We start from the raw sequence: 27,852 nt of genomic DNA, 5'->3' as shown, positions 1-27,852 counted from the left end.
GGTGATTAAGATTTTTTAGACAATTCCATTTGACATTCGTTCTAGTCTTTCCAACAATCTCTTATAAGATTTTTCATACGATTATAGAGTTCAATTTCCATACAGCTTATAACATCTTAGAACTAGTCCGTTTCAAGGATTCTACCTTTTGCTTAGTATTATTTAAGCATTACATTTAAAAAACTTGTCAGTACGTTTTATACTCAACATCAAAACAGTTGAACTAAGTATAAAATGAAGTATCTCAATACATTCATGAGCTCGTCTTTAAAATTGAAATGCCTATGCATACTACTACGGGCGCTCTAAAAATAATCTATTATAGTATCGTGTAGATTTAAGTAAACACGTAGACAAGACGATAAGGGCATAGTATATTCTAAAGCTACTTAAATTGAGACTATCTTATCATAGAGATTACATGCAAAATAAAGGCAGTAAAGCTAACTAACTGGAATTAGATAGATTTTTCCGTATAGCCTTAAAATTCGCGATAGACATGATTAGACGCTGATTACATAAACTTTTATAGAGACATCACTTTTTATGCGTAAAAGGCAATTAAATCGACTCAAAACTTAATAATACAACCTACAAAATAAGCTTAATATTATTATTCTTTAAAACAATATTGAAAAAAACATGTAAGTAAATCTAAATAAATCTATCTAATTACCTTTTTAAAAATAAGAACACAAAACATTTTGATTGCGATCCAAAAATGAACAGAAATTATTGAAAAAAGAAACCCTTTCAGTCTTATTTGTGTATATTGTAGGGAGATTTCATTCATAGTTCATTACAAATTTAATTTCGTTATTTTGTACGAATTCAATTGAGCCGTAGCAGTGCAGATTAGAGATCACGTTCTATTGAAATTTCAATTGACACACGTGATGGGCAACAACAGCGACAAAACATTTACATATTTTTCATCAAATGTTGTCGCAGTATGTGTTCACCTTAAACAATTATAATTTCAAATTGTACAATTAGTCTTACAAGAAAATTAAATGAATAATTCATACGCTGCACACAATTGCAGTGTGAAGTTTACTCACACCAAATTCCGTCTAAACAGAGATCTATATCAACTCTCGACGCCTTGGTGTGGCGTAATTTCGATCCATGGTTTTTCACAACCGTGGACGTAACCCATACTGGAAATCCGAGGGTTTACTACCCTAGTAATGCTGGTATGGTTTGTTACGGTGCCGTAGACCTCTTGGGTCCCGACTCTGAAGCCTAAATTTGTGCTTCGTTTGAGTTCTGCCAGATGTTGGATGGAAGCGTGTCGTAGTGAGACGGAACAGTCACTAGAGCGTCAGCTGTGCTCCTGCTGATTGAGCAGTTCTGTAACAAAGACAATTAGTTAGTCAAACGTTTAAAAATATCGTTGTTAGGTACGTACTTGTATTTAAGTGGGCCTTGTACCTGGTCTTTTGCCAGTCCTTATGGGCCAAATGGAACGCGTAGTTCAAACTTAAACATTTGATCACAAACTGTCAACGCTTTGTTTCGGAACAACGACACTATTAAAAGTGACAAAAGGACAATAGTACCTACTACTCATCTTTGAGAAATTCTTTTAAGACTTTTCTTATGCTTATCAATAATTAATGAAATCGACAACAAAGTATACTGACTAACATCTTGCACGCTACAAAACATCTAGAACATACAATATTGAATCATATTTTTTTAATATAAGTGTGCAAAATATCAAAATATATAACGTTAGCTAACCTTTGGTTGTTTGCGGTGCGTGTCCACACAATCAATGGGAAGTTGGATCATCTCCACTTTGTATTTGTAACCGTAGGATGTGAGCTTCACTATAGTGTGCAAGGGCACGTTCATGTACGGAAGTTCATCTGTAAAATTTTATGAAACTATTAATTTTATCTAACCTAAATATTTACATTCCTAAAAGCAACGAAGCGTTAATGCCCTAGTACAGAAGTACAGAAGTAGTACAGAAGCATGAAAAATGTACACCAAGACCGTGACACGTAAACTCTTTCAGTGATAATGATAAGTTATTCTGGGTAAGTGCGTGTACATGTTTAAAACATATTTTAGGTAGTTTATATGCATAAGATAATGTGGCACTAGTCGACTTCAACTTAGTGACAGTAAAATAAAAATCAAACGTACCAAGTTTAGCATCTAGGAAGTATCCAAGCATGCAGCGTAGAACAGCTTGATGGCCAACCACAAGCACGTTATGCTCATCTTCAAGGGCTGAGAGAACTGGACGAAGACGGGTCATGATGTCGATGTAGGATTCTCCCCAAGGGTAGCGGTAGCGCAACTTGTCTTGGTCTCTCCATGCAAACTCTTGTGGGAAACGCTCCTGCATCTCCTCGTAGGTTAAACCCTCACAGATGCCCTGGTGAGGAGAGAAAGTACCGTTAAATTAACTTTTACTTTTATAAATCATTATCTTTCGTGAAACTAATGCATATTTTTAATGGCTCTGTCTAAATAAAATATTTAGACCATTGTAAATGGGCCATGAGTACATGCCTACATACCTAATTATGTTTTGGCACGGAAGCTAGAGCAAAACGTTGTTTTGCGGTCCAAAGCGAGTTTCGTACGTTATTTATATAACATTTTGTTCTTTGTAGTCGCAAAAATATTTAACTCAGGCTTAGTTCGCACAGAAATGTTTTAATTTAAATAAAATTTACATCTATGCTGTGTTAGTACGTAATTAAAATGCAACTAATTTTTATGTTCTGTTTAAATATGAAATAAAGTAACTAATAGAATACCTACGTAATTATTCTCGATAAACTTAAGTTATTACACATTTCCGGAAATAACTTCTTAGTTTTATAGCTCGTAAAAGTGTGGAAATCTCGTGAATAAAGTTTAGAGTAATGGAAAATTAAATTACTTTTTAAAATGATGACGTTCTGTACGTACACCTCGCAATGGCTCAATTTTATTTGTAAATTTTCGCTGAGTCAGCCGCAGTAACTGTCCACCCAACGGACGCAAGGATATGTCTATATTACAACTGTTACACGACCTTATCTTTTTATTAGAAAAATCTGTCGCGTATGATTTGCAATGAGCGTTATTAACTACTTAATGGGAAACCACCGACTGGCATAACTGTGAAATCGAAAAAATTATGAAAAACACCAATTGCCTTACCGAAACCTATTTTAAACCACTAATATTTATAAGCAGGTATTAATGAACGAATTCTAAAATTGGAGTCTTTAAATATAACAAAAATATTCATGTCACAGACGGACCAAATTAAACTGGCAACGCTTCGCCCATACACTTGCTTTAGTTTATGGTCCATTTCTAGATCCTCTTTGGTCCATTTGTCCAAAACTGAATTAGATTTAAACGTGTGCGTTTCTCTCGTAAATATAAAGAAATAAAGCAGCAAGACCACAATAGAGACATAGTCGGGTGATACATTACAAACAAATGAGGTAAAGTACAAACAAATGAGGTCCAAAAGAACCAGGTGTTGTTGATTGCTCACTAGTGGAGTACTAATAATAGTCGACACGTCACGGCTGTACGTGTTTTCCATTAAAGTGCATATATAATATGCTATATTTTAGACGATAACATCAATATCTAAAGTATTATTTGTATTTTTTTCGGTAAACAAGATTATGACGTATATTTTCTGATTCCTTTTATAAAATATTTATCGTTGTAATAATTATCGTCATTGTTGCCATTGGCGACCTATACTAAAGAAGAGTGTTATCTATATATATATCTATACTATATCTATATATATATATATGTCTATATATATTTGAATCAGTATTACACTATCACGATCACATACCTTGTGAATGAGCGTTATTAACTAATTGGGGTGCCAGCGTTTGGCAAAACTGAAATCGATAATATTACGAAAAACGCCTGGTCTGTGACGATCACCTATCAAGCTACAATTCACGATGTAAAATCGCGTCGTCTTGGGTCGTCTACATTTCCGTACTATTTCATCATTCTACATTTAATAGGTATTCACGTTTTTATAATCTGTTTATGATTGGGAATATGTTATTATCCATCCTTTTAAACATTTGATAAGCATTAAAAGCCTTTCATCGTTAATACTTACGAAGGCATTGTTTTTGTATGCTAGTTGAACAGTTTGATAATGATAAGACTAACATATTACTTATGAATTATGTGATAATATTGTGCGTCTAATTTTGTTTCAAAGTACTCTACAATAATAACGTTGTTTTTTGTATTCATAATAATACGCAATGGAATTACATCATACAATATATAATCTTATGTATTTATTTAACTCTTGTCCTTATTTTTTTCAGTATGAATAATTGAAAAAGACAATAGTTGAATTTTTAATTAAACAATAAATTGACGTTCTCTAGGTTGCTAGTTCTTAATATAATAAAAATAGTATTATCTTAAAAACTCGACTCCACTGACTTTCTCAGCAGGAAGTCAAGGTAATTTACCTTGATATGTGTTAATACTCGTATATATAAATTTATAGGTATTTTAAGGAATTTGTAATATAATAGAAAAATTTCCAACATATTTACGTGACAACTAAATATACCTAAATTAAATATTGTTCAGAAGTTTAACAGTCGAAACCTTAATGTTTCTTTTTTGTTGATTCTGTTTCCGTTAGCTGAACCAAATACATCATCAATCATCATCATCATCAATAAATATTATTTTTGAAATGACATTAGTAGCTGTTAATTTGTAATTTGCAAAAAAACAATCTAATTAAAAATTCGACAACAAAAAGTATTTAAATTATGTAATTCAGTGATGTTTAATGGTCACTTTGACCTAAATAATCTCGTGATTTCAAAACAGTCTAAATTTAGCAGTTTAATGCTATCCTCAGAATTTTGTACCTTTCTCTAGTCAAAAATCCTGGTTTCTAAGTAAAGTACTTTCTGGACTAGGTACTTAAATCCATAATTTATTGTTTTCGTAACTAGTCAAATGTTTACGCCTCGAAGGATCAAATCACAAGCCTTGTTTAGTTTAAAAAGACAAAATTGCACATCCTGTTTTAAGATACATGTTATAAGTTTTGTCACTCGTTCCCTTTCTTTCCATTTTAGTTTAAAAACATGACGATGTTACACATTGTTTTCGATCAATGTCTCATTGTTTCGCAAATTCTTGTTATGGGCATGGAATTTTACTACGCGATCTGCATATATAAATGGAAAGATCGACATAATGCCTTACTAGAGTTTGTCTTTTTGAAGACGGAGTATTATGACACTTGTATGATTGCCAGTTTTCATAAAATTTTAAATAGTCATGTGTTGTTGTCGATAGTTTTACCGATAGATTGTGATTGAAGATAAAATTTTGCCAAAAATGACTGAATTGTGAATGTTACTATGTTCTAATGATTATTAATTGCTTTATTACCTTCTTTTTCTTATTTTGACAGTTGGCCTACTAGTATCGAGATCAATTTTTATTCATATACATTTTAACAAGAATAGCCGGATTTGATTATCTATGTATATTGAATTAAAATGAAACACTTTAAAATATGTCTCTTTTTTGTATTTTTCATACACGTAGCTCTAAATACAGTTTACAGATGTATGAAAAATTGACATTTCAAATAAACTTATGTTCAATAATTGAATGAATAATGGGTCGAGGATGATTCAAATGAAACAAGTTCGGCTGTTATTCCATAAGCGTGGCCAATATTCAGTCGATAGTCGATAGAATATTTATCGACTGCAATCACTAGCTGCTCGCAAGCAGGCAACACTTTTGTACAATGTACTGTCATTTTACTTCGTCTTCAAAAAAGACAGACTCTAGCAACTTCCTATATTCTAAATGAGAAGTGTTGATGAAATACTTACAGCGTCCAATTCATTAAGAGCCCTAACAGCTCGTTTAGGCGCTCGGATTTCAGCAGCCGTTTGTTTGGTGCGCCGAAGTTCGGAAGTCCACACGCTGAGAGGTTCTCGACTGGCGATCGCATTTATGTATTCGGCCAGTGCACGCGCATACTGCTGGCCTCGCGCAGACAGGTTGGCGTCACCACCGATGCGACCAAGTACGTTGTATTCGCTCTCGCCGTGCTGTTGAAAACGTAACATCGTATTAAGCTTTATCATATTATGCATAATACGCTATATTAGCTTGTTATGATGTGAAGCACGTTAAAATTTCGTATGTTATGGATGAGGGTATATTTTCTTTATAATATTTCAGACATGCCGCAATCTAAACAATAAATAATTCTCGTTTATGTAGATGTCTAATAAATATGCATATCTACATAACACATTAAAATAAATTGTATTATTTGCTAAAAGCTTGATGACGCTTCGCATATCTAATCAAACCATATATTATTTATTTTACTTCACCAGTCGAGATTTTGTCTGGATTTACAAATATAATAGCCGTGACTTGCATATTTATTCAACTGTAATATTTTCGACGCCTTATCAGAGTTGTTTCTCAGCTCTTGTTTTTCTGAATAGTGATTGTTTACAGATTTCTATGCCGTAGATATCGAACTTTGTGAAAAACAACTTTATCAGTGCATATTAATTAATTGATTTCCAATTAGAAAAGTTTGTGACTTTGGCTTGCTACTAAGCACATAAAGTGATAAATACATTTTCACTTACACGTGTGAAATATAACGTTTGAGGCTGTCCCCTCATGCCGGACAGGTATCCCAGAATTCCGGATTCCTTTTGGCCGGCGACTTTATGAGCGGTGACGGTTTCTCCCATGTCCTCAACGCGAACGAAACTGATACTCTCAACGCTGGCGTCAATCGGCTCATACTGCCTCATGTAATGCTCGAGCTTCTTCCTCAAGTCATCAACTGCCTCTCCCGCGCTCATGTTCTTGTAATCAGCAGAATAATGTAGAATTTCAATGATGTTTCTTTCAAGTAAAACTTGGTCTTCGCAGACGCATTCAATGAATAGAATCCTGAAACCCATTTCAGTAATGTAGTCGTCGAGCTCCCGGCGTTGCTCACGGGTGATGTTCGTTCCGTCGAAGATCTGCAACAAAGCAACTATATTTCAAAACAAACTTGAGTGTGTCCCCGTTGTTATAGCAAGCGACAGGCGTCGTGTTGACAAGGTTGCGAAAGGTTACGTCTGGGCACGATAATTGCACAGCATTTGTAATTTTTCATATGCGTAAACATCATATACAGGATTTGTATTATATAACATATTCTGAGCAAAAATTAATTACGTCAATGACATCAGTGGCTTTTGCCGGAAAAAACAAGGATATTTCATTATATTTGAATTTTTAGATGCTCGAACCTGTTTTCCATTATTAAAAAAACATGTTATGCCTTTCTTGAAGTGCTTTAACGTATAGAGACAATTAGAGACAAGTTAATTTGTAAATTGTTGAGCTATACGGCATGTAATTCAGAAACACACTGTTTATAGGTAAATCATTATGAAGATCTTGCTTACTCCGCAAGGGTCAGACTCATTCGTGAGTTATTAGCCACGTCTATCAATTTAAAGAATAACAATAATAGATTCTGTAAAAATCAACACGATGATTGCATACCTACTAATCTAATCCAAAGTAAGTAGATTACGAAAATACAGGTACTTATTCTACCTAACCCCACACAATACCAGAGGTCGAGTAATTGAATAACAACGACATTTTACTATAATAATAAGTATAATGCGCCAGACAACCACATCAATTCCCTGGTCACACTCTGAGGACCTCTCAGTACTGTGAATACCAGACCAACGAAATTAACGCAGCAGGCACTATCCAAAATATCCAGACCAGAACCAATTTAGAAAAAAAACCCTGCTACTTACCCTACCGGGAAACTAACCCGGGATCTCGTCATCTAGCGCTCATAGTGTTAACTGCTGGGCTCCTGAGTTCGTCAATGAGTTTTATAGCTTCTGTTAGCGTATTGAAGTACCTATCTAGATAATAAAAGAAGCAAACTTACAGCAACGCAGTTTCCTTCTTTCAGCCATAATATGGCGTCCTGTACAGCTTCGCGAGCGCTTTGGCGGCGAATAGCCGAGCCCTGCTGATTATCAGCACGGAATATGTCATGAGTCGCATACAGGGCCATGTGGCGGCGTCTATACTCGCTGCAGTCGAACACTGCAAAAGACGAATGATAGTTCATAAGTGTATTCAACAGTCCCTAAAATCTTTGATTTGTGGAGTTGTAGAAAACAAGTAATCTCTATGAGTTAATCGCAGAGTTCGATGACTGCAGCGGTGGCTTCCTCGCTCTCAAACGCCAAAAATTACTCAAAAAAATTACATAAAGTCTGACGACTGATTGTAGATATTAAATAAAAAATCGCAGACTTCGAATAAGATCATAGCATTGACTATCCCAATGGGAACTTGAGCGTCTTGCCTAGTCGGTAAAAAAAATAAGTATAATACAATTTCTCATGTTCTAGAATCCGAAGCCGAATCCATTTAATAGCATCGAGCGTAGATATAAGATGTCCTGAGTATCTGGTTACTAGGCCATTCAAGATCATAAGATCTAGGTCGAGGAATTCAATGTTATAGATGTTCAAAGTAAACAACAGCAAGGTGAGAATTTATAAGCAGTAGTGTAAGTATTTACGGTAAGTCACACCTAGCAGTAACATAAATATGTAATAAATGTCTCAAAATGCTTTGTTGAAAATTGTACCTTGCGTTATTTACATAGCGTTCTAATTTGCTATTTCAAAACTGTTAGTTTTTATAACTTAGCTTATGTTTGAGAATACTAATGTTTATAAAATGATGCGCCATTGTTTTTGAAGATAAAATAACCGCAAACCGCAATCATTATTATAACCTAAATCGTAAAATATTGATGTTATAAGTGTCACATTGCCAAATTGTATATTACAAAACAATACCTAAATAAACAATACCAAGTTAGTTATAATTTAATATCACATAATTATAATATTCGCTCGGTTATAAGACTACGTACTTTAAAGTTAGTTTCCGCTATAACAATTACGGAATCCTATGTTTATTAATTTTATTATAGAGGTTCTGGCTGTAAGAAAACATTAAAGTAGGATTGTAGGCATGAAATACAACAATTTCTTATAATCAAGATATACACGCATGCTACGTAAAGAAAACAGAGAGAAAAGCTATTTTCTGCATTGCATTTTAAATTGAGTACCTACGATTTATACGGTTGATATTTTAGTACCTGGCGTTATCGGTATTACAACGCATGTAACTGACAAAAGAAACTATTTGTCTTTTAGATCCGCAAAAGATGGCCTTAACCCTCTCTTTACAGCTGACTTGGGCCCAGGATTTGATACTTCATAAACTCAATCAAAAGAACTAAATATGATATAATAGTAATAATTGCCGGGAAATACCGCCTCTCTCACTTAAAAATTCAAAATTAATCTTTTAGGCTTAGGGAGAGGCGGGAGTCTAAAATAGGTAATAAATTTTATACCTTCATTTCGAAATAATATAGACCTAACCCATAAATACAAATGCCAATCATCATAATCTCGTAATTCCCAGTTGGACAAAGAACGTAAAGAGAATATGATGACGAATTTGTACCTTTAGTGCTCTCTCCATTCCAGTTGAGATGCCTGGACAGGCGATGAGCAAGCTGGCTCTTGCCGCGAGCGGGCAGCCCCACCAAGGCTATGAGCAGCGGTGCAAATTGGCTGATGCGGCGCGTGCGCAGCGACACTACAACAAAACAAAATTAATAAGTTAGATTGAATGTACCTTTGTATTTTACGTACAAGTGAACCATATGGGTAAAACCCCCATCCCAAGGAAGTCAGTGATCGATGGTTCTTATGAAGACACCAAAGGATACTTAGAGAAAGTTTCAGATACAGGACGAAATTATTATTTGAACGAATATATGTATGTAGAGATGTGAACCTATTGCTTGAAGTATTTGCGTAGTGTTTTGAAGTGTTAAATTATAATTTATTGTTATATGTATGTATATAATATCGCACCTTGAAAACAATGTCGTCATTAAACGAAAGAGTAAATTCTCGGGAAATAAACATAAAAGTTTCTGAAAATAAGTATTAAATTTGAAAAATTGAGATTTTGTTTTAGGTATATATTTTTACATGTGTGTGTTAGTTTTATAATCATAAGAATGAAATCAGACTATAGGTAAACGAAATAGTAAAATTTTGACGGCAAATTTTTAGAGAAATTCTTGAAATTATCAAATAATGAAAAATAATAAAGCTGTAAAACATTCCTGTCCTAGTTAGGTACAAGCGACAGCTCGTTGACCTAAAATATTAAAATATTAACACGCTTTGCTACCGACTAAAGTTCATTTTTCATTAGTTCAGTAAATAAGATAACAGAGAGAACATTATCTGTGGCACGAGCCGCTAGATAAGTAACTATATTTTTATATAGAGCAGGAAAATATTGTAAAACTCTTCGAGTATGTTGCAAGTAAACTCTATGACGTAGTAGGTAGTAGTGACGTAGAGTTCGTTGCGCATAATTTTACAAACATAGAACTAGTAAAGAATACAATAACATTACAAGATTATCTATTTAAAATAGTCGTTTTGAAATACTTTAAGTAGGTTATTTGTGAAAATATTATCGCGGAAAATAGGGTGTTATCAGTTTTGCACTTAGGCACTTATTTCGTTATAACTTTAACTGCGAAAGCTAATGTGTACCAATTAACGTCAAACATCAATGTTAGCTATGATATTATTTTATCAAAAATATTTAACCTTAACTTCCAGCTAGTCCGGGTCATAGTGATAGCGAACTCGTATATCTGTAGAGTGACCATACTTCATGTGGTTTGTAATATTTTTCCTGTTTCGATAAGGCATTTCTCACTCGTAGTATTTCCATTTAACGGTACAAATTAGAAAACAATATTGGAATGAGTTTCAGATCTTCAGTTTTTGTTACTCTGTTCTTGGTTGACTGACTAAAATTGAATTTACACGAACAGTTTGTTTATAGAAGTTTTAATTCGAAAAAGGTTATTTATTGAATAGTAAAGTTGCCTGGAGCACAGAGTAGGTACACAATGAAAACAACAAACAAAAGAAGCAAAAAATCAACCAATGAAAATGCTGTACACACGGCCAAGCCTTCGTTTGTTTTGTGCGTCATGCGACTTAACTTGACTAACCTTTCAAGCTTATAGAACATCCGTCAAGTTATTCAACCTTAATGTATCATTAAGTAATTCATCTTACTTAACCTAACTTGTTGTTGTGGATGTGTTTAATATTCATATATACAACGTAAAATTCGTAAACTACAAATAAACAACTGCGATGACGTGAAGTGTACTTTTTTACAAGAATATCTATGGCGTATTACTCGTGTAACCGTGTGACTGTACGTATAAACGTCTTGGTCGCCGAGTGGACTTTGTACCCGATCAACAAGCTCAAGGAAACCGCACATGCTCTCGACCGGCTTGGAGCTCGAATTCAATTTCATGCTTAAGTTTTATTTGATATTTATATTCTGCTATGTATCTGCAGGATACTGTAAGGATGGTATGACTAGTGGAAGGTCAACATACTATGTATTTTGTTAACAATAATCCAATGATCACTTACAAATGCGAATAAACTTAAAGTTCCTGTCGTTGGTTTTACTCTTGTGCTTCCTAAAATATTTCGAGACTGATCGTATCCAGTAACGAACCGACAATTAAAATTTATATAGTTAAGTACATATATCGAATTTTACTATACATATACATATAGTATTTTTATCGACGAGGTGAATAATTAACTTATAATTTTCTTAGTAATGATTGAATATTATGACAGGGAGTTGGTTGTTTAAAGATATAATTGGAACGCTGAGGCGTGATTGTGTATATTTTTAGTTAATGATCTCACAGGCGAGACACTGCTATCGTCCACAAACGGTTACTTTTCAAAGTTTTTATATATTTATTTTTTGTATCGAGTTCTTAGGTTTTCTCGATTGTTACACATAGGAATTGAAACTATTTTTTCGGATTTAAATCGCGTATATTTGTTTTTTCACACAAATGGTTGACAGACTGAGTCAACCGTGACCATGGAACCTGTAAAGGGCCCGAAACGTTGGTTTGTTTGAAAAAACTAATATACGCGATTTAAGTCCGAAAAATAGTTTCAATTTCTACATATATTTTTTGTTTAATATGCATTTTGTAACAAATTTTTAAGGTAAATTATGCTAAGTTTACGTAAAAAAATCTAAATAATTCGATATCGTTTACATTAAATTCGTGCCCATAATTTATTATTCATCGGTCACGTTAAGCGACGTGTGATTATAATTTGGATCGAATGAATAGTTAGTTGACTAGTTAATAAGGTTGTTATGTAGCATTCCGAAAATATGATTTCGTTTGTAGTTGCAAAAATGACGGTCCTTCAATAATATTGAGACCAGAGACGTCATTTAATTACGCAAACTATACCGCAATAATGATCTTTCATTAGTCGTAGTAACAATCATATACATTACTAAGGTCTTCGTAGTTTTCCTTAATAGTCATTAACTTATTTTTTTTTTTTAACAATGTGACACTATTGTGACGTTGCAATCAACTGTGGTAACATTGACTACATGGTACCTAGTTGTAAATACATTCCTCTTGCCCATGTATGTTGTTTGTTTACAATCTACACTATTACTACTAACTCGTTTATAATTGTTAATGCGGTTACGTATTATATTATCTTATTATTTAAATATTTCATAACATATTATTAATTATCATGTTAATTATAAGAAAAAGTATACGTCAGCTCGATTGACTTTCATATGTTTTGTTTCTATTACATAAAGTATATAAAACAGTACCTGCTGTAAAATCGAGGTTTGTTTAAGCAGTTACTACACCTCTACCTACATATATAATTAGATGTTTATTGAATTAAAACATAGTAATAGTAATCTAATCAATGACTTGTAAGTGGTGTCTATAATAATCTGGAGTTACTAGTTGAGTGTCAATCAACGCCCACATTGTTCGAATGGCATGCTGTCGTCGATTGATACGCCCTCAAAACAAAATTATCTCAAGCTCAAATTCAATATGCGTTTCCAACCAGTGTCATTGACAATTATTAAGTAATTACCTAATGAATTGTGACAGAGATAATGCGTTTTGTCATGATAGTTCTTAAGTGTAGGGTGTAGGTATACGTAGAGTTTGTTGCTCCATGAATTCGTAAAATTGTAATCAAGGCAAACAAATTTTATCGGGGTTGCGCTCAGAGTTAGTACTTCTTTAACCTCCAACTCTGTAAACAATTATGTTATTTATTCTGATAGCAATGTTGCTAATAGACAGTTGTGATAAATCCGCAGGAGGCAAGAGCAAGAACGATAAAGATAAACAAACTGATACTTAGAAAAAAAAGATTTTAATCATACGTTGTCGTTGCAATTTTTATAATTATACATATTACTTATCATTATTGCGTGTTTGTAACTCGTTTTATGTATTATGAATATTGTTAATATTAGACAATATTCGTTAGTAGCGAGAGGCCTCCCAACTTGTGGTTTGGAGGCGTGGTCGTCAACGTCATCGTATGGCGCGATTCGGATTTTATTATTTAATTTCGATGTTAATGAACTGGAGACATCTCTCGAGATGTTTTCGGCTACGTAGTCTTTTAATATTATCCTATTTATATTTGACATTCTCAAGTAGTTGAAGACTGTACCTATTACATGTATATAATGTTTTATCTTAATCATGAGAGACCACCATTTATTCTGAGGTCATTTGTAAGTACGTAACAATGTTCTTACATTTCGTCACGCTTTAATCAACAAAGATAGGAATTGATCTTTGGCTTTTCTATCGTGAATATCACAATTTCTACTTTGTGGTAGAATCACTATTTTCGACGAGTCGTGTACATAAGGATGTAATTAATTGTAATTGTCTTGCAGATTAATACGTTTATTAGTATTAATAATAGCAACAACGTTTTTAATTAAAGTGTGACGCTAGTCCAACGGTTATTTTCAGAAGTGGAGGTACAAAGTGCGTTCATTAATTCCAGTGGGGTAACGTTGAGAAGTTAAGGCAATTGACCAGATCGGTCACAATCAGCACTGTCACCTGACTTACTTCTGTACTATTGGACTTTTATTAAATAATTTAAGAGCGTGTTATTGTCTCCTTTAGTTTATTACTGTTCAATTTGACTCGAGGACTGTACTCAAGTATAAGATCACGATATTTGGTTTTTAAGTGCACTTGTTCCAAACTTTCCAAAATTTGGAAAGTCCATTTATAAACAATTAATTTATGGCATTTCTTTTTAGTTTATTTATTTTTATGTTTTTTTTTATATTTTCTTTGTGTTTAAAAATATACCAAGTAGTTTTTCGTTCTTTTTTAAGTTATGTCTATTAGTGCAAACTTTGCTTGTTTAAGTATAATTTTTTTGTACTATACTATCTTCTACACAAAATGTAAACTGTTTGTTTCCCAAATAATAAATAAATAAACTCTGGCATTTGTGTGAAAATTGGCTTGAATTTTCGGTTCCCGACTCATTTGGTTATTATGAGAGCGAGTTTCTTGTGTACTCAAAAATGTTGACGTTGGCTAAAGACCATTTGCGATGCATTGCCGCCAATTAAATAGAGATTGTATAAGAAATATCGATTTGGTCAAACCATAAAAAGAATTCCACTTACATAAATGCTTTGCCATACCAACCATCACCTATAGTATTACCTATATTTCTATTTAAATTAGTTACACATTGTTGTTAATTTACGTAAACATATTTTAATTTAAAGTTGAAATCGCATGTTTCCCGGCAAAACAGTTTTAAATCGGATATTGGAACAGCATAGTTTTTTACTCACAACAGGCGTCAAGAAAGTTGAAATACAGTTCAATTGCCAAAATAAAAGCATATCAAAATATACCCCCAATATATTTTTGTATTTCGTCTTATGGCGTACAAACCGGCAAACAGATGGTCTACTTGATTTAGAGTTAAGTAATAACCGCCGCTCAGCCTTTCAGTGGAACTCGATTGTTAAGCCTCCTGCGCCTCTTCCTACCTTTCACTCCGATACACGAGTGTAGTTAGGTACGGCGTTAGTATATAGGTACCCAGGCGAGTTCTGCTTACCGAAAACTACATCACTACAATTTAATCACCAAGGCAACGATCATTTAATTAGCTTTAGTTGTCACCTGTATGTTCGCGGATTTGAAATTAAAATTTTATCTTGATTGCCATTAAATATTTTTCTAGATAAAAATTGTTTCGTAGGACTGAAAAGAAAATGTCTATACTTCGAATTCTAAAAAAGCAATTCTTTTCCTAGAAAAACGTAATCAACTATCGTCATCAACGTTCCATATGGGAAATCCATGAGTTGGTTGGGTGCCAAGTTTTGTAATTTGCACCTTCTATTTTGTCAAGAACTTTGGACTGAGTAGAAATATCTCTTTTAGCAATTCCAAGCAAATATTTACACAAAAGACTCTCTATTTATTTTCAAAGATTCATGGATCGTCTGATCAGTGGTCCTTCGAAAACTGCTAATCATGGATCTAAAGTATTCTGTTCAATTCACGATCGGCGATTTGTCGACGCCATACAATCTATTTTTGTTGAACCTCACACCTGCAATGACCTTAAGAGAAAAAAATAGCCGGAAATTTTATCACGGAAGCGAATGCTTGCTAACCGATTAAATTCTTCTAAATCTTGTTTAAGTAATCGTAAATTTTTAATATCCCTATGCCAATACATAAACACACTTATCTATCTTATTAAATTTATTGCTGTTATTTTTATTATAAGTGAAAGACATAAAAACGATCAATAAGTCTTGCAGCTGACCCGGAAAATAAGTAGTTATTCTTTATTATTAAAACTTAATAATTATCATCGCATAAATCATTGATGCATTCGATTTAAGAAACGTTTTATTGGATGTTTTGAGAAAATATGAACCCTGGGTGAATTACACAACCGAGGTTCGAACCCCATATTCTAAGGAATCTTCACTGAAAATGGATTCACCTAATTAAAAAAATTTCAAATAATCCATCTCCCCAAATATCGAAATATGTATACCTATAGTACTTGACAATCCTTACTGCACCTTATTAGGCCAAGTTCTGGGTTTATGCCAAGTTTATTTGTACAAACAACGACATCTATGTACTAGCGTACAAAGAACAATTTATTCTAAAATTCTAAATCAACGTTTTTAAAATTCAGTCAATAATGAAGAACGAACACAATGTCAACTTTCAAATGCAAAAAAGCAAAGAAAAAGAATTGTGACACACCTGAAGCCAAGGATCCTTGCAGTGCCTTCTCCTTGTCCTCCAACATAGCATGAGCAGTGCTAGCTCCAGGTGCCATCACGATTCTTCTCAAAGACGGTCTTCTTGCTAACGCAACTATGTGCTTTGAGCGGTGGTGCTGTTGCGACTTGCGACGACGCGTACGCACTCTATGAAGGCCTGAAGGCGACTGGCCGCTTACTCCAGCAGTTATCACGGATCGGTTCTTATCAGCTCCGCGGCAATGATTGCCGACCAACCATATGACGGCCGAGTATATTTTGCAGTATATGAGCCAAAAATATAATTTGTACCATTCGCTCTGAATATGGCTGAGCAACGCCATCAAGAGCGACCTGGAACAAAAAATAAATTGTCATTGTCACTTACATTTGAAGATCTAAAAATTTAACGTAAAAGCAATGCGCCTGAATTTTTCCCGAGATCACGGTTCGTTCGTGTTCGTGTATCAAAACATGTAGTTTTCAAGCGACTTCACCTGCGACTTCTCGCTTTCTATTTCTATTGCTACCGACACTTAAAGCAAATGTGGCGATTTTTAGGGTACCAAAAATTGTTGACTATCGACAATTGCCATATATTTCTCGACATTGCTCTACTGATTTGATTTGATGATTTGATTTATGATGATGAATGACGTGACATTTTCTTTAAGTCACGAAAATCGGCACCAAAAAACGCAGTGCAGCTAGAGAAATGAAAAAGATAGGAAGACTAGGCAAAATAATGTAGCTAAGTAGGTACAGATACATATACCTATAATATTTATTTATTCACCAACGATTGAATTGGCAAGCTTACAGTAATTTGAAGGTAATTCGACAACATTAAATAAGATGTTCAATGTAAAGCTATTTAAGGTAGCTCAATAAAAGGAGACAACGCCAAACTCTTGCGAGTTTCGAGCAAATAAAACTATTAATCTACGACAAACTGTCAATCATGAGCATATAGAGGGCATATATTATACAGTTGACTAAACAATTAAAAATAATTGGATCAAGTTCATCAAACCGTCACTGTACTTCTAAGAAGTTCGTTCGAAGTATCCTCATAATGATTGAGCGGAATAACACAGTGCAGAAAATTATTGTAAGAGGAAAACTTTTTCAGTATGAAGGCGTCAAAAACCGTTTTCTTTGTTATACTTTTGTTGCAGTTTAATGTAAATTTTTTCCGTGTCTTTTTCATTTAGGTTATTGTCCTCAATTTTTGTGCGCTTGGGCACTATGCCAGTTATTCCGAAAATGTTTCCTTCTATTAATAATTTTTGATGCTAAATCATAAAATTACATTAGGCTTGTTGGAAATTGTTACGGCAAGCTTCGTAAAATTTAAAATTATTGCTACTTTTTGTGTATTTTTCATCAGTCATTTCATTCACAACGTTGCCGAATCTTTTCTTAGCGTAAAAATAAATATTCAATTAATGGACAGTGAGATTAGAACTTACAGTACTATTTTGTAAATTTCAAGCTACATTAAAGTCATCAGAGATTTACGGAAACACGTAAAATTATTGTGAAATTCTATAATTCCATGAAACGTCACTTCAAATATTCACCGTACATCTAATCTATGTAACATTTTGATAAACTTTTGATACCGACGACATATTAGTCAAGAACGCTTCAAGCTTGATATTTTAGACTTTGGATGATTCTTATCGGAAGCGACATAGAGTTGAATTCAAATCTTAAGTGTCAAGCTTGATCTGCTCTTTACAATTCCTTTGTATAATACCTAATTTAAAAAAATCATTGCCTTTTTTAATCTATGCAAATAATCCCTGCCTCTGATATTTTTACAAAATAACACTAGCAAGCGATAACTTTGAAAATGAAATATTTTTTAATATAAATCGCGTTTATTTATTTTTTCTAACAAACTTACATTTCGGGCAATTACAGGTCTCAAGGACATGGCTAACTCAGTCAGCGAATTAGCTTAAAAAATAGTTTGTAATATTGTAATAAGTTTGTAGCATTCACAAAAACTCGGTAAGGTTTGTATTTAAAACCGTTATTATATCGAGAAACTGTTTTGAGTGTTTGTATCTGAAGCAAGCAACACCTTGATCCTATTACATGAATTTACATAGTTATCACAACTTTTTTCCATGCCGTGTAGGGAATAAAGCCTTTTATTTATAATACCAAGTGGCGAGGCGAACAAGGCGTGTTCCTGGTGATAAGAGATATAGCTGTCCAACAGTTGCAGTGCCGCTCAGAGTTTCAAATCGCAAAGATCTGAGGGTCACTGCGCCCGTCACCCTGAGACATAAGTTGACAAGTCCCATGTGCGTGTAATTTGACCAGCACCCTTATCTTTCAAAACCGAAACGTAGTAACGGTCACATTACTGCTTGGTGGCAGAAATAGGTAAGTTGGCAGTACTTCCCTGGACGAACTCTTACACAAGGAGCTCTACCGCTAGTAATAATGATAAAAAAGTAACTATTTTCCTATATTTATTTAAGTAGCCAATTTGCCGTATTTAATTGTAGGCAGGTAGTATTATGCCAGGAGGTCAATTAATAAATAAACATAAGTTTTATACATATAAGTAAAAAACTTAAATGATAGCCTTATTCTATAATTTATTTTCTATGTATTTTAATTTTAACGATGTATTAGTATTTTTCTTGTTTAAAATAAGTAAGTAGATAGATAGCTAAAATATTATTTGTAGATATTTACTTTTACGACTGTTCTATACAGCGGTAAAAGTCGCCTTCCACTTTTCTCTGTCTCTAGCGGCTCTACTTTGCCTGCTACTTTTCATCTACTATGTCATCACTCCATCTTTTGTGTGGTCTTCCAGATTTCCGTGTGTTGGGTACCAATTCGTAACGGTTTTGGACCATTTCTCGTCCGTAGCTCTCTGGATGTGTCCGACTCATTTCCACTTTAACTGAAGAACCCTTTTTGCAGCTTCTTTAGCTTTAGCCTTCTTCTAATAAGGAAGAAAGATGCTTAATAAAGCTGTTTTTTTATTTTATCTTTTAATGTGTGGCCGCAATAGCTTCTTTCTATTAATTCTTTTTAAGCTCTACCTAGGTAAAGGCCATGTCTGCCTGTCGTAACTTAGGCATGGGAGTAGACAGATCTGTGTCCGTTGCTTGAGTTGTTAGTTTGATAGGTAGGTTGCCTTTAAAAATTTATTTCATTGTCTAATACTTATTCCATGCGCTTTTCGTTTTTCTTTCAATTTCTAATTCCGTGCATGCTTTAAAGGAAATGAGATGTCTTATGTATATGCAGCTCTCCACGTACTCAAGATCACAGACTACATACAAGACTGACAGACAGAAGAGGCAGAGGTATCATTTGTCTGGTTATTATCTTCGTTTTATTATTGTTAACTTTTGGGCCTCCTTTTCTACTTTTTTCGCACAATTAATTTATCATGATTTGCAGTTTCACATGATCCTCTGAAAACAACACTATGTTGTCCGCAAATTGTTAGTGTGATAAATATCTGCCTTGAATTTTTATTTTGTATATTATTGTTTCCCATTCCAGTTTTCTGAATATTTGTTCGAGTGCGGGAATAAAAAGCTTTGGTGAGAGAGGGTTTCCTTGTTTTACACCTCTCTCAATTTTGAAGCTTATGGCCTCCATTTTTTAAAAATGATTCTAGAGCTGCTGTTTTTATAGATTAACTTTAGCAGATCGATTTAAACTTTGTTTACGCCTTGTATTGATATATTGTTTCCCAAATGATGTTGTGTGGTATTGTGTCAAAGGCTTTGCTGTCATCTATAAAGCATAAGTATAGTGGCAAATTGTATTCTTTGTATCTATCTAGAAGAATTATTTTCAGAATGTGAATGTGGTCAATGGTAGTAGTAGACGCACGAACCCTGCCTGCTGTACCGGTTGATTCTTGTCTAGTTTTTATAAGTCGTCGCAGTTTATCGCCTATCGCTAGCGGCGCGGCGGCGTATAACTAGATTTAAATACTGCATGTCAAACTTGATTTTTTTTTGTCTGACTTTTGGCCCTGTACTAGGTTGGTTATGGATTTCAAGATTTTTTTATGTTCTATGAATAATAAAACAAACATGCATGATAAATTGTTAGCAAAATTGGTTATTATTAGGTAACTATCGCTTGAACCTTAACCCTGTGTTCGGAACTCTATGTTAAGAATGTTTCGTTCAATGGTAATATTCTTATAATTTTCATAACGGAATATTCTTATACGAAACACTTTAATCTGTAGAAATGAATAAAGCCTTGATAATGAAAAATATTATGTCTGGTCTACGACTTCGTCTGGCATATGTCGGTAATTAGCATAACGCCTGTGAAATTCGGTAGCGTTGCTTCAACAATAGTGTTTTGTTTCTTCGTATATATATGCATGAATACATCTGTTTTCCAGGGCATCTTGAGGAGAGACTTGCGTAAATTCTAGTATGTGACCTGTGCCAAATATTTTTTATTCTGATCTATGTCTTGTCGTCGGTCAAATTTGTATCTATTTATAAGTCTTACTTTAGCTTTATCGTAAGAATCCATTTTTGACACCAACGCACGTCATTTGTTCCCTTGGCGATTCTATTTTGATATTGATATGCAAGTTTTCTCTGCTTTGTTTGCATATAGAAGTAATTTGTTTATTTGTAAGAAAACAATGTGTTAACCTTAAAGGACCATTGCCCTATTTATTATACATCGTATGGAAATGGTATTATTATTGGCATTATTATAGAGTTAATAAAACTCAAATTTATGGTATTGAGAAAACACAAATTGAAAATTAAAAAAGTATTGAATGGATCTTATTAGGAATAATGTGATTATTTTTACTTATTCAATTCATAATCATAATACTATATAAATTATCCATTTATAAACTACAAATACGTAATTTTAATATTCTAATATAATATTATATAGTATTTGAAAGTTTATAAATAGAAAATTAACGAGAATCTACTACTCATATATTTGGTTTCATTCAGTTTTTATTATTTTCAAATCCTGTTTTCTCAATTCCACAATTTTCCGTTACGACAGTATTTCGTTTCGTGTGCGATGTCATGGATTACCAACCTGTGCCATGAAGCGCTTTGCTTCATCCTTCCTATTGCGTACAGCAAAATAATGGCTAATTCTAGGCTAAAGCGAATATGCATTTACTAGACAAGTGCGTAACGTCATCAGCCACACCGTCGTTTAACATATGGTGCGATTTTGGGCGTGCGTTCGTCTTTTCCATTACATTTTAAATAAATGAAACAAGGTTGCTGTTAAGTACCACATCGATCGCTCGCTGTCGTCTCCTGACACTCTTTTGCAGTACCTATACATTTGTTATCTGTGGGAGACATCGTTCGAGCAATTTTCAGTATCAATATTGATAACCTGACCCACCTGTTTACTTTATGAAAACGTGTTACAGCTTTTTCGCATCAATAACTTGTCTGCTTCCTACTTACTTATTATCTTTGCAAAACTAGTTAAATGTAGATATAACCGACCGAAACAAGTTTTGAGATTTTGCAACGTGGGCACATCGTGTCGACAGTCAACATGTTAGATAAGTGGGAGTGATCTAAAGGCCGTTTATGTTGAAAGTCAAAAAACTGTACGTTTGACGATCGTTTTTTCCTCGTTAATAATTAAATGTATGCAAATAAAATATTTACAAGTAACATAATATCACTTAAATACATAAGTGTAGCAACATTTGGAGTGAAAGAGAGGAAGAAACCTACGAGGTCGTCGGGCTGAGGACTTGTGTTTTCTTTCTTTACACACGAGAGAAAAATACTTGCGAGATCTTTTGTGATGCATCATTACAATTCTTAGGCTATAAAGCGTGAAATAACTATCCAGTGAATATTGTGGATCCATATTCATCTCAATGGCGATATAACTATTTTAAATCCAGCATATAGCCCAAAGTTATTGAATAAACATCGTTAATGATACATACTTACCTGCTGTTATTTCTATTACTCAAAATGTATTTATGGTATACGAAGGTATGGCTAGGGCGTCGTTTTCTTACCTGCCGCGTGAGCTAAAGTTTTCCTTCGCAGTAGTGGTCAGATGATGTATGTCGGATAAAATGCACTAAGTCGTGGCGCATAGCAGTGCGCCCGTGTATCGCTATGAACGTTTCAATACACATTCGCAATAAGTCTAATAAAACGACAGGAACCAATTTTTTAACCAAAACTCTGCCCCAACATCTCACTGGGTTTATCACACAGAAGTTATACAGCTTTGCAACAGTTCTTTATTCAGTACAAGGAGAAAAAGTGGAATGCAGTTGGTCGCTTTTATTTCACACCGGATCTTATTTTGTTCATTTTAATAATGGATTTTGATATTATTTATGTTATTATATTATTAATGGATTAGTTTCACCAGCGTCTTTGCAATGCAGCGGAGTTTTCGTTGGCGATAACGTGGACTGCCTGAGGTGAGGACTGTTTTGCGGCAGGCGAAAGCGCGCTAATGGAAGGGAGCGGATCTGCCGACAAACTGGCTTCGTGTGACATCGATTCTCGTTCGGCCACCTTCGTCTGAATGTAGGGGAGCGGTATGAGGGGAGGAGTGAGGGGGGGCGTGCGTTTGGCTCGCGTCCTGTTCTTCTGATTAATTTTTACTATATTACATTTACTACCGCAAAGAATGTTCACTGTCAAATGTATTTCAATAATATACACACCACAGGGTATGTGTACCTTCTTACAGCCAAAGAAATATTACTTAATTATTTACAACTGACTACAAATCCTAGTAGTAGTAAAAATAAAATGTGATTAAAAATTCGCACAGCTTCACCTTAAAAAGTGTGTTACAGATCAAACGGCACCACCGTTAACAGTATGATAACTTAGTGTAATACAAATAACCCTTAAAAAGTATGCCACAGATCAAAGGGCACCACCAGAAACAGTACGATAACTTTAGTGTAATACGTTATTGTACTGAATTTTTCCACCCTATATTACTATATGGTGGAAAAATTCTAAGGGAGATGAAGGGGAACTACCTTAAATACTTAAACAAACTGTTAAGTAATCTGTGCTTAAGAAACTAATTTTATTCAAATTAAACATTCTTTTATTTTCCTTAGTATTAATCATTGCATACACCGTTGTTTTAAAAGCTTACCAGAGCCGGGAACCAAACTCACTAAAATACAAAAAAAAGACACTCAGTATTTTATTGTAAATCGATATGATCAGTGAAAAGGATTTTTTTTCTAATAAACATTGAGTCGTACAATTAAAGACGTCCATAAATTCGTAGTCTTATGAAACTGTAGTTAACTACAGTTTAACTCATAACAACAACTCTTAAGAGTTGAGGTACAAAACTTTAACATGTCACATTCCCCTTCATGTCCCATTATTTTGTTTCGCCCTGTATATTAATTCGTTATGTGTATTAAAACTACACTGCAGTGGCGAGGCGTCCATATAATTCGATTCCCACCGGCTTCCCTAAAATTTTCCACGTATTATCAATTATTATGAATATTTAATAGTACATTGTGATATAAGTGCGGTCAGTTGCCTCTGCTTTCTTATAGCCTAGTAATATCGCCTCGGCTGTAATTTTCAAAGCGCACGTATACATACGACGTTTTATAACATATTTGCGAGGAAATAAATAAGTCTCTGACTTTCTTAAACGAATAAATCTTTAATTACTTGTTAAAGCAGTTATAGAAATTTGAACAATTTTTAAAAGTGATTGTTACGTTGCCAGTTGGCATTATTAATGTTGTCAAGTTATTATTATTAGTTACAATCTCCCCAGTCTCTCTCTCTCACTCTCTTGAGTGAAAGTAGGAGAAACGAGACCACAGAGTTCTGCAGTCGGTTGCGGTTGCCGCGACGATGGTGGAATGTACGCGTGTGTGCTCGTAGAGGGTTGAAAGTCAACACTTGACTCCAAATTTATGTTCCTTGTAATGCGAGAGCTAATTTCTACTTTATTCCTTATCGAGTCTTCTATGTATCCTTCGGCTACATTGCTTGACCGCCATCCTCCGTGGCGTTTTAGTGTCAATAAGTCCGCGCCTGAATCGGCGAGCAATGTAGCCGAGAACCTTCTGAAACTGTGCCCTGTGTATTCATGTCCTTGAGGCAAATTTAAGAAAGTGGCAATATCTTTCGGCATTGCTCCCAATTTATTAATGCCAATGGGTTGGTTAGTGCATTTTCCATTTTGGTAATTTAAAAAAAAATCTATTGGAATTAGTTTTTGTGGAACGAAGCGCTTCGTATTTCTTCACTACGTCGTAAAGGCCCCTGTATTGTGAACGACCTTGGAATTTTATTTTTTGTGTTTTTGACCTGGACAAGAAGAACCCGCCCATGGTTCTCGACATCATTAGTTGTTATGTTTGCCAACTCTTGACGTCTACATGCACCATTTATACCGAATATTAATACAACCTGAAAAGAGGTAAAAAGAACGTATAAACACCTATATTGTAAAGAAATACGAAAGTGAAAGAAATTAATAACAATAATTTAGTTTTAACTGACCTTTGTTGCCAAATATCGCCAATCCGGAGCTTCTTTTAGGAACTTCTTGATATTGTCAGCCGAAAATACTTTCGACTTTTTACTTACATGGCCATCTGAGCGTCTTTTTAGAAATGCTATCAAGTTGGAGTATGCCTTGATATCAATACCATGGTTTGTTTTCATAATGTTTTTTAGCATTGAATAGTAACACCACAATGAGTTTGACCTATATTTTTGAGAAAGTTCCATGAAATAGGCTAAAAACACATTTTCTGAAAATGAATTTGCATCTTTGCTTGTTTTCCATATGATGAAATTTTGATACGCTTGTAAGTATCTATCGGTCGATTTTTCAGGTAAGAAAGAGGCTTAGAGTAGCCTTTTTCGCTGCGTTTAAGACTTGTGGCGGTGTCAAATTAATAAATTCATCACTACTTGACGACATTTTCAAATAAAAACAATACAGCGAAAAGAAAAAGCGCGCGAAATAATTTTTACTTGTCCACAAATTAGCCATGCGCGCGCATCAACATTTTTTTTAGACAAAGGTATAAAAATAGCCAGTATTACTAATAAAGTAAATTAATATTTTTGTGTTTTTGTTACAGATAAATGGTTGTAATTTATTGTCAAACTTAATTAAATGAAAGAATTAAATGTTTATTTACTATATTTTATCTCCCAAAGTTAATTTTATTCATAAAATATTGACCACTTTTCTAACATAGAAACTCTGCAAAGATTTAAAAAAGTATCGTTCATTTTTAGACGGAGCATCTTAAAAAACCGTGCATGTTACTTTATAAAAAAAAAACTCGTGCGTTTTACATTACAATAACGCACTTGTGCGTTTTACATTACAATAACGCACAAGTGCGTAATGAAATACATTACGATGTTGAAATTGGTGTGATTTCAGCCTCTTTACGAGCAAATATGTTATAATAGTTATTTGTTCAACAAGAGAGCAAAGTCGTTTTTTGGTGCGAGTGCTGTTTTTGAGTCCTGAGCAAGCGAAAGATTCTATAGTTGAATCACGAGCGTAGCGAGTGATTCAGAATTAGAATCTTGAGCGAAGCGAGGGACTCAAAAATACGAGCTGCAAAATAACTTTGCTCTCGCGTGATACATACAACTTTTCACCTCAGCAGCGAGAACATATATATATACTAAAGGGACAAGTAATAAAAACACGTCATGAAAGCAAATGCATCATTGTATATTTACAAAAATACACACTTGCTTTATTTTTAATGAAAATTGTAAAAACTAAATTATCATAGTATAAAATCGTATTTGTATTTCTCACATAATTTATCTTTTAGATGAATTGACGAGTTTCCGAACGTGCACTCGTTCAGCCATTTTGTGGGGGTCTACTATGTAGCTTAAATATCGAAGTACGAATAAACCATAATTTTCTTTTTCCTTTTTCTTGTAATGAAGTGAAAGGGACGGAGCGACTGATTTTGAAATATGTCGAATTTGTATTAGACCCCTTCGCATTAAATGACAAGTCTCCACTTAAAAAGCAAAAAGCTACTTTTTCTCACGGAGTGAGCAAAATAAGATTTTGCTCACTGATTTCACACAGCAAAATAGCCTTGTTCGAGCTGCTGAGGTGAAAAAAGTAATTTACCACATTCTGTACTCAATTTTATGTGTAGAACAACTTAACCTGTAAAATGAAGTATACTTGTGTCTTGTGTGTTAATAAATGTTGTGTTGCCAAAGCGTCACTTTTTTTTAAGGTGCTTTTTGGTCTCACTCCTGCTTTACATAAGACAATTTTCACGCCTGGCCACTGCTACACTGATAGAACATTTAAACAAACATTATGCTATTCTGCTCTTCGTCATTTATAATATTAATTTGCTATACTTTCTGTTTTGTTATCTGTTATGGTCTAATAATAACGAAGAAAGAAATGTAATAACGTCACGCACCTTTTTAAATAATGATTTCCGCCATTCGAATGCGAGACCTCATCTGCTAATTGCACCATTTGTGACCATGAGTGGGCATGAGTTTCATTCAAACACAATTGAAATCAAATTAACTAAGCTCAATGATCTTATAACTATATCATTGATTAGCCTTTAAAGGTCGATATCGTAGACAAACAATTTACAAAGAGGAAAAAGTGTTTCAGTTGCCCAGTTAGGTATGTAGGTACTTAGTTACCTACAAAACCATATAGTCGCTTTACTTTTCTAGTGTTCGTTCCACGAAAAGCTCTACATTTTTGAAATATTACAAATATCAATTTTTCACGTAATGAAAGTAACTTAAAACTAACAAGCATAGTTAATATCTGAGTTCTTCTCAAAGTGATTCACTAAAATGTTCAATGATGAGTAGTGTTAGTGGTGATTAAGTAGAGTACATTTTTCCTTAAAAATTCCCGCAAAAATAATTACGTATATATAAAGGCAGGACATTGTGGTTATTCCGAAACTATTATTATACTTACGTCATTTACATTACAGGTTCTCAAACTTGCTGTTCGTTGGAGGCTTTTATAGGCTTTGTGTTTAGTTCCTCAATTAGTTCACTTTTCTATTTCAATGTCCTTTTCTTATTTCGAAAGTTGGTTTCACATATTTTGTAACTAACCTTTTTATCACCTCGATTGTAGAGTGTTTTAAATTTTTATTGATGTTCAATAATTTTTTGTGAATTTACTCCACTAGATTGTTATAATTATTAATACAAAGATCGAACACTCAGAAAAAATTCCCTGGATCGCCGGATTCGAACCGACGTCTTCTAACTACCGTGCTAGACGCTATACCAACAAAGCTAAAAAATTAAAAATCTTTCTAATTGAAATTCAACTATCGAAAATTTATTGGTTCATCGTGTTGTAATTAATCAAGTAAACCAAATAATAAACGGATAAACGGATGTCGTTGATATCTTTTGCTCGGTAAAGGGTCTTTCTTCCGTTTCGTGCATATTCTGCGTTCAATGTAAA

The 27,852-nt window shown here is 34.0% G+C and overlaps 1 protein-coding gene across 2 annotated transcripts; it reads right to left on the bottom strand.

Moving 5' to 3' along the window:
* LOC113231454 (6-phosphofructo-2-kinase/fructose-2,6-bisphosphatase-like) lies at positions 1 to 27,368 on the bottom strand. Of its 2 annotated transcripts, none has more exons than XM_026465778.1 (9): positions 27,349 to 27,368; positions 16,352 to 16,704; positions 9,601 to 9,735; positions 7,991 to 8,151; positions 6,663 to 7,049; positions 5,883 to 6,104; positions 2,158 to 2,392; positions 1,747 to 1,874; positions 1 to 1,353 (listed from the first exon to the last, which is right to left on the bottom strand). In XM_026465778.1, exons 1-9 carry the CDS (start codon positions 27,351 to 27,353, stop codon positions 1,246 to 1,248), a joined length of 1,734 nt encoding a protein of 577 aa, XP_026321563.1. In that variant the 5' UTR covers positions 27,354 to 27,368; the 3' UTR covers positions 1 to 1,245. The 2 variants fall into 2 exon arrangements, with proteins under 2 accessions (XP_026321563.1, XP_026321564.1); XM_026465779.1 differs by lacking the exon at positions 27,349 to 27,368 and adding an exon at positions 22,394 to 22,844.
* Between the last annotated feature and the right edge of the window lie 484 nt (positions 27,369 to 27,852).

This window comes from Hyposmocoma kahamanoa, unplaced genomic scaffold, assembly GCF_003589595.1.
Source record: "Hyposmocoma kahamanoa isolate Upper Pololo Valley unplaced genomic scaffold, ASM358959v1 65, whole genome shotgun sequence".
In the NCBI taxonomy this organism is placed as follows: Eukaryota; Metazoa; Arthropoda; class Insecta; order Lepidoptera; family Cosmopterigidae; genus Hyposmocoma; species Hyposmocoma kahamanoa.
Note: the sequence above shows the minus strand (reverse complement) of the source record. Positions and strands in the feature narration are given on the sequence as shown.

Excerpts from the sequence above, each read along its gene's own strand:
- LOC113231454 (XM_026465778.1), bottom strand. Across the intron at positions 8,152-9,600 it reads GAATGGAGAGAGCACTAAAG|TGTTCGACTGCAGCGAGTAT; the intron begins GTACAAATTCGT and ends CGTCTTTTGCAG. Across the intron at positions 6,105-6,662 it reads AAACGTTATATTTCACACGT|CACGGCGAGAGCGAATACAA; the intron begins GTAAGTGAAAAT and ends CGTTTTCAACAG.